We start from the raw sequence: 15,584 nt of genomic DNA, 5'->3' as shown, positions 1-15,584 counted from the left end.
GACGTCTATAGAAACTGTTTGCATTGATTTCCCTGATCTTAAAGTTATTGTTTTCTTAACGTTGACACGTGACTGTTTTTGAATGAGTAAGAAAAGAAAAGAAAAAGCTATCAGAAAAATCTCTTTATCCCGAAATACCAGTGGACTCCTGTGGGGGAGGAAGGGGTGTTTGCGTCTGTGTCTGTGGTGTTTGTATGTAGTGTGTACATGTACGGCATGTTTGTGAGGTGCGTGAGCTGTACCTGCTGCTTTAAAGGAAGCAAAGATGCTGCTACCTCAGAACATAAAATTGTGGAACTCCAGGGGTCAGGCGATTGGGGACTTTGGCCAAACTCCAGAAGGGACCCAGCAGGTGGCTGTTACAACCTGCTTTTGGGGGCCCCGCATGGCAGCAGCTCAGCACAGAACCAGAGTGAGGGTGGCGGTCATGTTGCCACATACACTGCTTAGGGCTGATATTATCTGATTTCACTGAAGCCCAAAAGTTGAAGCTTCTGAAGAGGAACTGAGACATGGATGTAAGCGTGAAGGGTGTGCGTGCTCTGGGGTTGTTAGATAATTAGAATGGTGCTGGTGTCCTTCCCTGACTTCTTCTCCCCCCATCCTCGCGCCCCTAGAAGTCCGTTCAGGCTCTCTCCACTGGCCGTTTGTCTTCAGTTTGGCTACTTCATGTTCCCCCTTGTGGAGATGCCAGGCCAGCATGAGCCCGAAGGAGCCCGGGGACCAGCCGCAGTGAGCAACCCTGCTCCCTGTCATCTTGGGGAGACTGGAATCCCCGGGAGCTTTCTTATCCTGACCCTGCCCTGACCCCTGTGGACAGCTTGTTTCCATCCAGGCTGGCTGGACTGCAGGCAAGGGGGGATGCAGGGAGGCTCCGCCCCTTGTGGATTAAACACGAACAAACAGCACAGTCCGCAGGTTCCGCCTAATTGGGCACCGAGGGGAGGTGCTCGGAGGAGGAGCGGAGGTCCCGCAGCAAGGCAGGCACCTGCAGTCTGGTCATACTGTCTACAAGATCGGCCCTTTTCCTCAGGGGCCCGAGGGAGCGGGTGCGTGAATTTAAGCGGCAGCTTCACTGCATTAGCCAGATTCTCTCAGGCATGTGAAGGAAGAACATTTGGGAACACAACTTAATACCTTAGATCCTCTGTTAATGTTTAACCCGTTGAAAGAACAGTGTAGAAAGTGACATCTGGGGCCTGGGAGAGGAGAGGATATCTCACTGCCCGTGTTCCAAGCCTGGTTCGTGGACCAGCACCCTCCTCCCACAGATGGCTTCCCAGGTCCATCCTCAGGAGCTCACCAGGCTCTGGAGCAGGGGTCCCCAAACTACGGCCCGCGGGCCACATGCGGCCCCCTGAGGCCATTTATCCGGCCCCCGCCCCACTTCCTGAAGGGGCACCTCTTTCATTGGTGGTCAGTGAGAGGAGCATAGTTCCCATTGAAATACTGGTCAGTTTGTTGATTTAAATTTACTTGTTCTTTATTTTAAATATTGTATTTGTTCCTGTTTTGTTTTTTTACTTTAAAATAAGATATGTGCAGTGTGCATAGGGATTTGTTCATAATTTTTTTTTATAGTCCGGCCCTCCAATGGTCTGAGGGACAGTGAACTGGCCCCCTGTGTAAAAAGTTTGGGGACCCCTGCTCTGGAGGTTCCGGGTGGGGGGCGTGGAGAATGCTGGCCCATCCACTGCGGTTGGCCGAGCCAGCTCTGCCCTGTTCCATCCTGACCTCGGCCAGAAAGGCATGATGCTGTCACGTCTTGTGGGCCTGTCAGGGCCACATGAGCTGATTTCTGTGAAATACCTTGCCCCGTGCTGGGACTGGGCAGGAAGTTCATGAAGATAACTGTTATCAGTAGTGGAAGATCCACAGGTTTCTCATGCGGAGGATCCTCACATCGGTGCATGAGCTCGGAGAGGGCCTTCGGTCAGCACCAGCGTGCACCCTCCGGCATCCGTGCCGGTTCTCCTTCCATGTTACCTGGCCGCTTTATCCACCAGTCCTGGCAGACGCCTGGCAGATGGATCTCCATGAAACTCCCTCACCCATCCCAGCCTGCTCTGGGCACAGAAATCGTACCAGACATAGTAGCGTATGATGAATTCAAACCCCGATAACGCCCACGAGGCCTCCGTGTCTGGCCTTCCACGCCCGAGCCTCACCCCACCCATCACCTCGCTCTGCAGGTCTCATCATGGGCCGCCTCTCCGGAGAGGCCCCTGCAGGGGAAGCTCAGTGAGGCCTGCATCTGCGCTGTGAAGTCACAGGCAAGACTCTCAGTCCATCTTTTGTCCCCACATGCCGAGCAGGAAGGGACCAGCACCTAATTCACTCCCGGCTCCGCAGCCTTGGAGCTCTGGCTTAGCTGGGACTTTGCTGTGATGTTTGTGGCACAGGGTGGTCTGGTGACTCTAAAAGCAAAGAATGCACTTAGTTTTGTGATCGCCTCCATGTCCCCCGATATTTGCCCGTGAAAAGAGGTCTGGTGTTAATTATGCCACCATCAGATTTGTGACCCACTGCTACAAACAAAAGGTCTGAAGATGTGTTTTCCCATCATGTGGCTCAGAGCCCCCTTCTAACCCTTTCTTTCAAGGGTTTATTTCCCACTTTGGCAACAGTGTGACCATTCAGTTTCCCAGGCCCCGCAGCTTGCTTCTCTTTGGCCACGCTTGTGGTGTTTGTGGGGGAAAAGGGGCAGCAGTGAGCTCCAGGTTCCTGCTCCCACCTGAGGTGGGGACACCCTCCTGCCCTGCTCCCCAGCTGCTCAGAGAACAAACCTGCAAAGTGTATTCAGTCCCTTCCCTTTGGTTTCCAAAACCCGCACACTTGGCCCCACAGCTACAATTCGGTCTTCTGAGGAATCTAACGGAAATGAGGCTCTGGGCATGGAAATTTCCAACTGAGAAGTCCCCATAAAATTTCTTGCCGTCTTCCATTTCTGGTTGACTTGTCCGTCTCCCTTGGGTGTAGTTTGAGCAGAGGGGATGGGAGAGGCCTGTGGCGGGGACAAGCAAGGGCTGCAAGGAGGTCTCAGAGAAGTGAGGGCTGGTTTGATACCACGTGGGTTGGCCACATCAGTGTTTCTGGAAGGATGGGGTGTGTGATGGCAGCCTCATCAAGGACATTACATCAGCTGTGGTGCAAAGAAAGCCCTCACCTACGGCAAGAGTTCCTTCTCGGTTCTCTGCAAGGCCCATGGTCCCTTGGTCTGAGTGAACTCTCTCAGCCCGCCTTGAGCCCAGGGCTGGGCCTGGCCACTGAGCACGCCATTCAGGGCCCCTGCTCTAGGAACCCGAGGGGGTACAGCATCAAAGAACTGAGGACCGAGTGAGGTAGCGTCTCGGAGGGCTGGCTTCCAGAGGTGCCTTCCCCTGCCACACCCCAGCCCAGCGCCCTCTCCTCTGTGGCTCAGGGGAGCCCCTGGGAAGAGATGCTGCAACCCTGCGCAAGCTGACTCGGCCCTGAGGGGCGTGGCCAGGGCGGGGCAGGGCCACACTCACAGAGGCACTTGCTGTGGAGCCCGGCCGAGCGCATACAGGCGGCAGCTGCTCTGTCACCATCTGCGTCCTGCGGGTTGCCAAGTGCAAGACAGACCTGCATTTAACATCGCTGTTCAGGGCCTTGTTTGTGCCCATTTCTCTGATCGCCTTTGTGGGCCTTTAAAACAAAACAGAAACTGTGACTTCGGGAAGTGCCGGCCCAGCTGAAGGCTACATTCTCAGTGGCCACACAGGGAAGAGCTTACTTAGTAAATGGGGTGGTTTAGAAAGACAGTCAGCCACACGGCTCCCTCACCACCTTTCCCGTTGGACACGGCAGCTGCTGTGCTGTGGGAAGCCTCACCCTGCAGCGTCCCACCTCCCCCCCAGCCTGCTCTGTCCCGACGGCTGGGAGACTGCCGGCCTGGGCTTGGGCTGCCTAGCAGACAGGCGCTGATGGCGCTGCAGCTGGATGACCTTCTACAGGCCTCAGCTGCCCAGCTGGTGAGAGTTCGAGCCCCAGCGCCCCCACCTCCATGGCCTGGGCTGCTGTTTAGGGTCGCTGACCTCGACCTTCCTTGTTTCTGAAGCAAACTGAGGAGGCTTCACCCTTCAGGGTCCTTAGCGGATGGAGCGAGCTCATGGAAGTGCTTCCAGTGGTATGCCATGTGCTCCCACAAGGCCTTGCCCGTTTCCGGCAGCTGCTTGGACGTGCTCATTCATGGCTGTGCCAGGGGACTGAGGGAGGGGGTCTTGCCCACCCAGGAAGCAGAAACAAAGCTGCTGAGGAGAGACAGGAGCAAAAATCCAGGGAACCCTTGGGTCAGGAGACCTTGGTCATGCTCATCCTAAATCCAATCTAGTTCTGTCCCAGCGTGGGGACACTGTGTCTCTAAATCAGACTCTTTACAGGTGCCAGCTCCTTCTACTTCAACTGCAGAAGCTTCGCTCTTGCACAGCCCCCTTAAAATGCTCCTGAACAGAGAGAAACAGAGCTGAAACCACATTAAACACAGTCGGGTGGAGTCACCCTGCTGGACCACTGGCCTCAGGAGCTCCTTGACCACTGCCCAGGACAGTGGGGAGGGAACACCAGTCCCTGAGCTGTTCAGCACCCAGCCCCAGTCTTTCCGTGATGCCAGGCCACATTGGTCACTGGGCAGGAAGACCCAAAGGAGAATGTGGCTGCAGAAACCCTGTTGTCATTTGGGTCTCTTTCTGCCTTTTTCAGAGGACAGGTCTCTGGACCTATGCCCATCAAATAGCCAGCTATTCCAGGATGTGGCAATGATGTGTCCCTGTCCATCAGGGCAGGTGGTGGGTCAGTGGGAGCCCACTCAATGACCATCAGAGCAAGACCAGCATTAGAAGGCTGAGGCCCGAGAGCTAGAGTGCCCAGAGGAGGAGGGGAAGAAGGAAAAGAGGGAAGAGAGAGAGAGACAGAGAGGGGCTTTCATATCTTCCCAGGACTGGAATCTCCACCTGGAGCACAGGGATGCCTCTGAGATGTTCAAGACCCTCAAGGTCTATAGCGTGTGGGAGTGCTCCTTGCAGGAGCCCGGGCTAGATCTCACCCCCTTGCCTGCTCAGAGACCCTTGTGCAGTGAATGCCCTGTGCAGCCGTGCACAGCACCTGGTGGCACCCATGGCCCAGAAGGTGCAGCCTGGAGCCCACTGCCTCAGACATGTGCAGATCCCTTGTTGGATGACCCTTCCATGGGCAGCCCAACCCTGTGGTGGATGTAGCAAGAGTTGATCCCTCTCACCGTAGGAGCCAGCCGTGACCAGAGGCAGCAGAACCCAGAGCCAGCTCTGCATTCGCCCTGCAGGATGGGCGGGGGAGCTGCGGAGGGAGAGGAATGGCTGACGTCTCCAAACTCTGGAAGGACCTGTGTCTCTAGACCCGCCATACTTCTGTGAGAGAGAGCCCACAGCCTTCATGCTGCTTCCAGACAGTGGTTCTCTCTTTCTTTCTCTCTTTCTTTTTTTTTTTTTTTTTTGTATTTTTCTGAAGTTGGAAATGGGGAGGCAGACAGACTCCCGCATGCGCCCGACCAGGATCCACCCAGCATGCCCACCAGGGGGCGATGCTCTGCCCATCTGGGGCGTCGCTCTGTTGCAACCAGAGCCATTCGAGCACCTGGGGCCGAGGCCAAGGAGCCATCCTCAGCGCCCGGGCCAACTTTGCCCCAATGGAGCCTCGGCTGCAGGGGAGAAGAGAGAGACAGAGAGGAAGGAGAGGGGGAGGGGTGGAGAAGCAGATGGGCGCTTCTCCTGTGTGCCCTGGCCGGGAATTGAACCCGGGACTCCTGTACGCCAGGCCGACGCTCTACCACTGAGCCAACCGGCCAGGGCCAATGGTTCTTGGACATCTTGGTCTTAGCCCTTTTCCACTGTGAATACTTTACAGAGGATCACAAAAAGCTTTGTGTTAGGTGACTTACCATATTAGAAATTTAAACAAATTTTTATAATCATAACTTAAAAATAACAATGACAAATCTGTTAAGGTAGCACAGGTTACATTTTAAATGGAAAATAAGTATATTATTATATTATCCAGAACCAAAAAAAAAAAAGTGTGAAAGAAATGGCATTGTTCTACATTTGGCACATCCTTAGTCTCTGAGAAGATGGGAGGCAGCTGGGTTGGTGACTGCTTTCCTGCCGCTTGTTGGTACAGCGCAGGATGTGATTGCTGAAAAGCCCTGAGCATCCCTGTAGGGACGACGAAGGGGGAGCAAAGTCTTAGTGGTATTATGAAAGTGGTTTCCCCTAATGGAGCCCGGAAGCAGCTCTTGACTAGATTGAAATGACTTTTAAAAAAAATCAAACCAAAGTCAACCTGCAGCAGTGACTTGACTCTGGCCAGGGCACAGTGCAGACTGTCCCTCTCTGGGTGTTAGTGACAATATCCACCACATGCTAGACACCATGCTGTAAGTGTTCACTAAGTGTACCAGCCACCCTGGGAGCTAGATGTCATAATTATCCCCATTTATAGATGAAGAGACCAGCCCAGAGAGGTTAAGTAGCATGCCCAAGGTCACACAGCACCCACTCCCTTTACAGCACTGGCCCGCTTCCTGGGAGACCAAGGATTCCTGTGCATGAAAGGTGATTTCAGCAAAGAAAAATGCAGCCTCTCGTCTCTAGTCCCTCATTAAAGCTACCCAGAGAAGACTGCACAGAGGCAGAGCACTTCTGCTGACAGCATGTCTTTGTGAACCTTGGGGACAATGTGCGGTCAGTGTTCAGGTTTAAAGACACTAACAGTTAACTCACTTGTCTGGGTCCTGCTGGCTTCTGGGAAGGACCGACCTGGAGCCCCAGCAGCAGCAGTCCATGGGCTTGGCCAAGGCCATCCCCCTCCACTGACAGCATTCCATACTCTGCCTGCGGCGGGAACAGTTGGTGTAAGATCTTGAATCGGAAATCTACTTGGACTCTAAAAAAGAATTGGTACAAAATTACAGTGAAGTGATTTAAAATGCCTCTGCTAGTTGCTGAATGTTGCTTCTTTAACCAGTGACGCAAGGTAAGGGACTCACAAAATCAAACGTTGCAGTGAGGGCCTTGCCGTCACGGTAATCCGCTCTGAGTCGCGGGAGGGAGGCACCACACGCCCAGCTCTGTTTCTGCTACTTTGAGCTCCTCGTGGCTGCCTGCAAAGCCAAGCCATCTTCCCACAGGAGACATGCCCCCTCTTAGCACTGCTGTTTGCCAAACCCCATTCCCTGAGAGACACCCACCTGGATGCTGCCTTAGACTGGCTGGCATCTAGAATTCCACCCCCTCTACGCACTGCTGTGTGGCTTCAAAAAAGTCACCCAACCTCTCTGTGTCTTAGTTTGCCCATCCAAAAATGAGATATTTGTGCTCCCATTTCTTGTCTTGTGACAATTAAATGCATTCGTACATAAAAGGTATTTTAGTAATAGTTGAACTGCAACTGCTATTTCTACTACTATTAATGATGTTCTACGTGAACCAATTAAAATGTAAGTTAGTTGCTCTGAACAGACTATAAGTTTAAGGAATTTCTCCTGCACTGTGTGGTATGCCAGCTGGTCCTAGTGTAGGGGTCTAAGACACACGTGCTTTCTTGATTGATTTAAGACCTTGGTGGGGTTTGTGGTTTGTTTTGTTTTTGTTTTTTACCTTAATCTGTGCCCTTGGCTCAGTGAGTGCTTGTGTTGGAATTTCATTTAAGACATTTTCTTTGTTTTAATAAGCTAGCTAAAGTAGCATTTCCCCAAGAAAGTCATTTTCAACGTTAATTCTGCAGTAGTTAGGAGGTGTTATGTACGCCCTTTGCCCTACTCCTCCAAACTCCGTGGTCATTTACGTTGGGAGGGTGGCACTGCTGGTCTTCTGGGAGCTTCCACCACAGCGTGTCCGTGGCGCTTCCCAAATCTGACTACGGAGCCCTTCTCTCCCCGACGTGGAAGAGGGCTCTGCGGGATGTGCAGAGAGATCGTGTGGGTGTCTGACCCCTGAGGCCCAGCAGTGGGAGTTGGGGCCCCTGGAAAAAGTGCTCTGTGCGAGTTGTGGGCACTGCCTCCACTGCCTATAGGCCGGGGCAGCTCACTGGCCTTGGCCTGCGTGCCATCTTTGTGTGCTCGGGCAGGATGCCCAGAGCCTGTGTTCAGGAGGGTGCCGAGGCTCGCCGGAGCCAGGATGGGGCGGGACTGGATAGAAAACACCCAACACATTCAAGTGAGGTTGGCTGTTGATTCAGCACATGTGCCTCAGTGAGGCTTCCAGGTGATTCCTGCACAGGTGCGAGTTACAGACGTGTTGGGCGAAGGAGCACAGAGCCTTGGAAGATGCAGTTTGCAGACTAGACCGTGAGGAGGTTCCCAAGGCCTCCAGGATGTGCAGCTTCCCCTGCGGAAGTCGTGCTCGCTGCAGACCCATCGAGCTGGTTCTGCGTGCTGGGTTGAGCCCCGGCACCTGCACAGGAGGGTTCGGATGGACGGATGCCTCCAGCTCGATTTTGTCTGGCTTCCTGCTTCCTCCAATGGAGTGCATGTGAATCAACACTTCTTTGTGGTGGGAGGTGCTTTTCCTTGATGGCAATTTCAGTCAGGCGCCTTTTCATAGGGGGTCTTTTATTTTAAACTTTGTAAGGATTTGCCTTCTGAGATTAGGAAATCAGGGAGAACATTTGGTGAACTGGGTACGTTAACAACGCTTTGCATGTGATGTGAAATATTTATGCCTTAAATTCAATTAGAAATAACTCAGGATGTGCTGTGAATGAGCATTCAGCTGCCCAAATCAGTACAGATCACAAACATCTCAAGTGGCTAGATCACAGAGCCCTCTGCAGGGACTATAAATAGCGGTGGAGACACCACTCCTGTCCCGACCATGAAAACTCAACAGCTGGTGGGTGAGACATCCATCCCACCCTGGCCTGCAGGCCTCCAAGAGGGGTTTAGTCGGAGCCAGTGGGCTCTCCTCTTGTTTCTTCCGCACACACGTTGCTCTTGGTTTGGAGATTCCTGGGGTGGGCTTGGTGAAATAGGAATGCTATCCAAGTGAGTTGGTGAAATAATCCCACTTGACTCTCCGCCCTGGAGTTCGAAAAAGACATCACTGTTGTAGTTTGATTGAAAATAAACAAAAGCCTTGGTATGGACTTTCAGCCAGATATAAATAAGAAAATAGCACATAATAGACTTCATGGCCCATGGCTTCTCACCAGCTGCTGGTCACTTTGTAGGAGCCATTCTTAGATTCCTGTCTCCCTTTGAGCGAGGGCCAAGGTCACCAGCAAACAGCAGGGACCACCAGTCTTTGAACTGGAATTCAAGGCTCCTCTATGTGCACCGGGGGACTCCTTAACCTGGGACATTTACTATCTGGAGGTTGATTTCTAGGGTCCCACCAGTTCTACGCCTGCTCTAGCCCCTCGTCACTGCCGTGCTTTCTCTTCACCTCACAGGGGCAGAGCAGAGGCTCACAGCACCCTTTAAGTGGACAGGAATAGGTGAGATAGTGTCCACTTTCTTTACAGAATTGCCCTACAATAAATAAAGCAAATCCTCGAGTCAATCTGCAAGAGGAAGGAAGCTGGCTGCAGCAGTCTAATTGTGTCAGGACAAAAAGATCTAAAGATAAAAGTATAATGCCACCCCGGGACTCTAAGGTTGCTGCCCAAACCAGGCAAGATTCGGGTGGCAATTGTGTGAATACATTTCGGCAGCTGAGGTGTCTCCCTCTTTGTCTTCTTCTAGAGCTAAGCTGGGTCTAAGGCCAGATAAGACATTGTGAGTCAGGGATAGTTCCCACTGAAGGGGAAAGTGGGCGTGTGTCCCCTGCACAGACGGCCTCCCAGAGCTGGAGTTCTGAGGCCACTGAGCCCTGAGGCCCCATGCCTGGCCCCCGTCCTCGCCACCCTGTAGGAGACCAGAAGAGCAGCACTGTCCTCTCCCACCCTCGACCCCTCCAAATCAGGGCCCTTCTTAATCTCTCTCCTCAAAAGTGACTCTGTGATGGGATAATTGCCCGGGAGTCTCCATTTACGTCTGGGCCGAGACAGGAATGTTGGAAACGGGTTGTTATCTGTAAGGCATTGTGCTCTCACAGAGACGTTCTGTGAAGGAGCTGGGCCCTGGCTGACCCTTTGATTGAACTGGAGACCCCACTTCCTGTCCCAGACATTTGACATTGGAGCAGCCAGGCGCGCACACCGTGAAGGCGGCACTGGGGGGCTCAGGCTCGCCAGCATCACCCCCTAGCACCTCCGTTTCCTGCTGAACTAGTGGCTGTAGCGTGACTGTTTTATAGAATCAAACACAGTGGACGAGGACCTTGAAAATTGCTGTCAGCACAAAGTGCAAAATTGCCCTGTCCTTGGGTGAGAATAACGCCGCCGGAAGGATGAAAAATGACAACCTCCCACAGCCTGTTGCCACAGAAGGCATCCATGACAAACTAAAACTCGTGTACCTTAATCCCAGATAGAAAATGTTTTTAATTATGTTCAGCTTTCTGAGAAGCGGCCAGTGACCGCTGAAGATATAAAAGCTTTTTCAATAATCCATTTGTATGAACATACCTTTGTACAGTTTCCAGACTCTGTGCACAAGTAATTTTCAAACCTAACATGGGGCACTTGATCTAAGGTACAATGTTAGAATTAGTTCTGCCCCAGCGAGTTCCCGAGGGTTGGTTCCCAGTTTGGCTGCAGGGAAGCGCATTGCAGCAGTCAGCAGTCTGTGAGCTCTTCACCCCACGCGGCCTGCGACTGATCAGAAATTCTAGAGCCAGCCCATGTGCAAGCCAGAAAGATCTTTGCCGAATTAGTTGAATTCTAAATGATGCTCTAGGAAGTCATTCTTCTATTCTCCTCTTGCTACATTTGTTCAACACATGTTCTTTGAGCTCCTTACACGGGAGCTACTGAGCCAGGCCCTAGGGGTAGGATACTGTGGGTGGTGGGCATGGTGGGCATGGTGGGCACTCCATTGGTGCTGGTAGAATGCTGTGAGGCCCTTCCCAGGCTAGGAGCCTCTCTGAAGAGTGACATCTCAGCCAGGAATTGAGTGAGATTAGACTGGCAAACAGAGATGGGAAAAGCATTACAGAGGGGACAGTTTATGCAAAGGCCCTGAGGCTAGAGAGGCCTTGGCCCATTTTAAGAAAGTCTAAGAATGCAAGGGTGGCCATCACCCAGAAAGAAGGGTGAATGAGAAGGCCCCATGAGATGTCCCTCAGTGGAACCAAAATTACACGAACAGTGGTCCAGCCACTGAGACTGTCACTGTCACAGAAATTACAGGGACGGTCTGTAATATCGGCTGTCTTTAGCACATGGGAAAGCCATCTGCCATTAGGACCAGCTAGACAGAGAACAGACAGCCTGTGGTGTCCCTTATATGAGCCAAATGTGAGAGTTTGCTTGTAAGAGGAAGTGCTACTGTGAAGCCTCTGCCACTGAGAATCAAGTCTAAGAATCACTTAGAAATGTCCACCCCCAGGTGGCCTTGACATTCGTAGTTTTCTTTCCCGGCGAGTTGGTGGCATCTGAAGTTGAGTCTTGGTGGGAGGTTTTAAGACCCAGGGCTGATGTCTCCAGGATCATGGCAAAGTCTGGCCCAGCATCTATGCTTGTCACTGATGTTGGGTCCCCACTTACAGGACTTGCCAGCTCACGGTGTCAGTGCTGTTTTCTGCTGCCCAAGAGACGGCTCCAGACTTCAGGGAGGCCCTTACTTCCCAGTGGTCTGTGTTTCAATGACATGCTTCTCGCAGGGTTGCAGAGGTTGCATTTGAGGAAAGTTAGCACTAGTTACCTATTTGATAAAGCAATCACTCCTTCCTGTTGAGAGAAGAAAAAAGCCATGTAAAATCTAAATCTCCAGGCTGCTGTGTGAATTGCACCTAACACCAATTCCAAACAGATGAGGTATAGGCAGCCTTAAGTCACTTCACCTGGAATTAAAAATCTATATTCCAAACTCTCCTGTAGCAGTTGTTCCCAGCCCTGTTCTCCCACAAAAGAAAGCTGTTGCTGAAACTTCTAAGTGCACACCAGGAACTGGCTTCCGTGCTGTGCACGGGAGGCCCAGCCCTGTTCCTGACTTTTTAAGCTCAGTGAGCCTCAACTGTCGCTCCTTTCCTGACCCCCACATGCCACCGCTGCTCTGTTGAGCCCTAGCAGGCCCAGGAGCTCTAGACCTTGTCCATTCCTCCTCAACACAAGCATAGTCGAAGGGCCGGCCGGTTGTGGCGGTTGGCAGCTCCACAAATGACACAGCCAGGATCTTTGGGACCCGCCTCTGTGCCTAAGTGTGTCACCTGTTTACACTTGCTTGTTTGCAAGACCAGAAGAACAGGATTTAAGGCTGATCTGTGCAGATAGCATTTTGCTTCCTCCACTGAAAATTTCAGGGTAAATGATCTCCGTGCCCCATATTTCGAGGCTGTTCGTAGCCAGCATCTTCACCCGGGTCTACAAAGCATCACGATAAGCCGTGAGTCTCTTTAGAGAAAATGTGTTCATGTCAAGACTGCAAATTTTGCTATACAGCTGGGGTCCGGTGACATAGACACTGGCTATAAATCACATGCTAGCTCACCTGGTATTGACTCAGAAACGCAGAAGACACCCGAGCATAGCTGACTTTTGGGGCCACCTGCCGACACCCCAGCATCACACCGGATGCAGTGAACTCACACCTTCAGTCAGTCTCTAGGTTTTCCCCTCGAGTCTTGCAAAATCTTCTTGCTTCTGGTCGATGCCACCCGGGTGTGGCTGGAGGTGCTGCCAGTTTATTCCCAAACCCCTGATCCAGAACTTGCAGCCTGCAGTCTGCAAAGCCGTTTTTCCTGTCAGCGCCAGGCTCGGGGACTTGGCTCAGCACCCTCCTCAGTGTCATTGTCAGGCAGGTGGTGAGGCCCCGCGCATGTGTGTCTTTGGAGGCCAGGTTTCCTCTCTGAGCAAGTCTTTGCATAGGCAACAGGTAAGGGCCCCAAGAGCTGCCTGGACCACTTCCAAAACATGGGTGGAGACTCTCAGAACAAAGCGTGTCTGTTTTCCGTGCTGCTCATTGACTACCAGTCGTAGGGCTCAGTCCTGCCTCTCCCAGCCCACCCTCTTTTGTGTCTCCCCTTCTGCCTGCAGGTCCCTCTCCGCCCCCTCCCTCCTCCCTCCTCTCTCTCTGCCTTTCTCTGTGCCTCTGACACACACCGCATTTTAAATATTGATGAATCACCCAGCACACAGCTTTTTGTGCTCTGAGAAACAAAGGTTTCTGCGTATTGGAAACTGAAAATTTTTTCCAAGCACGTGACCGCCGGCCCCTTAGCCGTCTGCTGATGTGCGAGGCTGCACGGGGCTGACCCAGACTTGTAGCGCGTGGGGCAGTGTTTCCACCGAGTGACAGGTGTGTCCATCTGCTCTCCCCCCAGATGAAATCATGCACCAGGACATCACCCCGCTCTGCGCTGCCGACATCCAGGACCAGCTGAAGAAGCGCTTCGCTTACCTATCTGGTGAGTGCCGGGGCCGGGGTGCGGGGAGGCAGGTGTCTGCGTGGTGGGTGGTTGCCCCCCGCCCAGTTCTGGTTCTCCATGAGCTCAATGGTCCTATTCCACAGGGTGGGAACAGGGGACAGTCCACTCAATGCACCCTGCTTTGGGTGTAACTGAGGGTCCAGGAGATGCTCTAGCAAGGCCTGGGAAGTGGGTGTCTCAGGGCTAGTTGGCAAGCAGCCATGGGAAAAGCTCGCTGGAGGATCACAGCCCCAAGCAGTGTTGGCTGCACTGTCCTGGAATCCAGAACTTTCCTGTAACAGGTAAACTACGCACAGGGTGGTGTGGTCAGTCGGCCTCCTTCTCACAGCATCCAGGCTGCCCTCGCTGAGCAGCTCTGGCTTCTGCGGCTCCATCCTCGGGGAGAAGGCCCTGTAGTGTGGGTGATGAGGGTGAGGGGCTGGCACTGCCTGTCCTGGGGAGCCCTGTATCCCCGGCCCCTGTCTTGGTGCCGCCCTCCCCTCAGTCCAGGGTCCTCCTGCGCCCTGTGGGACGTGCTGCCGTCCAGCCCAGCGGGCCGTGGCGCCCGACCCCAGCCGCGGATGGAGCTGGGGCATCAAGGCTGCAGAGGGCATGGTGACTGCACTGGCAGCAGCTCGTTCTTGGCACAGTGGTCACTCCTTCTGGGCAGGTCCACCTGCCTTGGGCTAATTCAGAAAAAGCCACGCACACCTTTCTCGTGCTGTTAGTTGGGGGCTCCCTGAGAATGGAGGCACTCGACCTCTGCCACCCTCCTGGCCCCTTCCTGCAGCTGTCCCTTTCCCCTTGGCCAGCAGGGTGGGGCTCGTTCCTGAACTCCAGGAACCAGCCCTGCTCCCAAGAGCCTCCCCGGCCTCCCCAGGGCCAGGAGCTGACCCTTAGGCCAGCCCCACATGGTTTCACCCGACCTGCCCCCCAACACATGAACCCGACGGGTAGCTCTGGGGTGTGTGTGCTTCATGAGAACTGAAGATTAAGAGCGGGAAAGTGGAACCTCTGAGATTTGTTGGCAATGAGACGGCTCATTGATTTTTATGGAGAAATCACTGTGATGGGTGCTGACCTCATGGAGGAAGGAGAGAAAGCGGGGTATTCTTAGGAGAAATAACCCCCCACCACCGTAGGATGAGTTGTGGCCAACAGCAGCGGACACTTAGGAAAGGAGCTGCAGTCTCTTTGCCGGCTCCTTCGTGTCTCCGCAACCTCTTCACTCCGCCTTCAAGACCCCAGATGGCTCACAGCCACATGCAGTGGTGACCCAGACTTGTGACCCTTGACCTTCCTCCAGGCTGCAATCCCACTGCCCTCAGCATTGTGCGGTTACTCTTCAGTTCCCGGGGAGGGGGCAGAGCCCCAGGCATTGTGAACTGTAGTTCACACTGTTAGGAAAGAAGTAGGACCCCAGGCAACCTTCTCTCTGGCACTCTGACGCTGTCCAGATGCCCAGGGAAGGGATTTGCAGACATCATTAGGGTCCCGAGTACGCTGATGGTAGGATCGAACTCGGTGGGCCCTACGTAATCAGCTGAGCCCTCAAACGGACCAGCTCCTCCTGCAAGAGGGATTCCAAGTACGAAGGATTGACATGACAGAGATCCCCTGCCACCAGGCTTGCAGACAAAGGAGCCAGGTGGCCAGGAGTGTGAGAGTGACCCAGCCAACACCAGCAAGAACTGGGGGATCCCAGTCCTACAACAGAGGGAGTTGACTTCTGCGAACACCCGAGTGAGCCTGGAGCACCTGAGTGAGCCTGGAGCACCTGAATGAGCCCGGAGCACCCGAGTGAGCCTGGAACACCCGAGTGAGCCCGGAGCACCTGAGTGAGCCTGGAACACCTGAGTGAGCCTGGAACACCTGAGTGAGCCTAGAACACCTGAGTGAGCCTAGAACACCTGAGTGAGCCCGGAGCACCTGAATGAGCCTGGAACACCTGAGTGAGCCTAGAACACCTGAGTGAGCCCGGAGCACCTGAGTGAGCCTGGAACACCTGAGTGAGCCTAGAACACCTGAGTGAGCCCGGAGCACCTGAATGAGCCTGGAACACCTGAGTGAGCCTAGAACACCTGAGTG

The 15,584-nt window shown here is 53.5% G+C and overlaps 1 protein-coding gene across 8 annotated transcripts in view; it reads left to right on the top strand.

Moving 5' to 3' along the window:
* Window positions 1-15,584, top strand: part of MCF2L (MCF.2 cell line derived transforming sequence like) — a 189,885-nt gene that overhangs the window by 104,217 nt on the left and 70,084 nt on the right. For all 8 annotated transcript variants that reach the window (XM_066380542.1, XM_066380536.1, XM_066380537.1 and 5 more), the window contains one exon: window positions 13,413-13,496. In XM_066380542.1, coding sequence (XP_066236639.1) covers window positions 13,413-13,496 — 84 coding nt within the window. The remainder of the gene's footprint in view (window positions 1-13,412; window positions 13,497-15,584) is intronic.

Source organism: Saccopteryx leptura, chromosome 4 (genome assembly GCF_036850995.1).
Source record: "Saccopteryx leptura isolate mSacLep1 chromosome 4, mSacLep1_pri_phased_curated, whole genome shotgun sequence".
NCBI classification, from domain to species: domain Eukaryota; kingdom Metazoa; phylum Chordata; class Mammalia; order Chiroptera; family Emballonuridae; genus Saccopteryx; species Saccopteryx leptura.
Note: the sequence above shows the minus strand (reverse complement) of the source record. Positions and strands in the feature narration are given on the sequence as shown.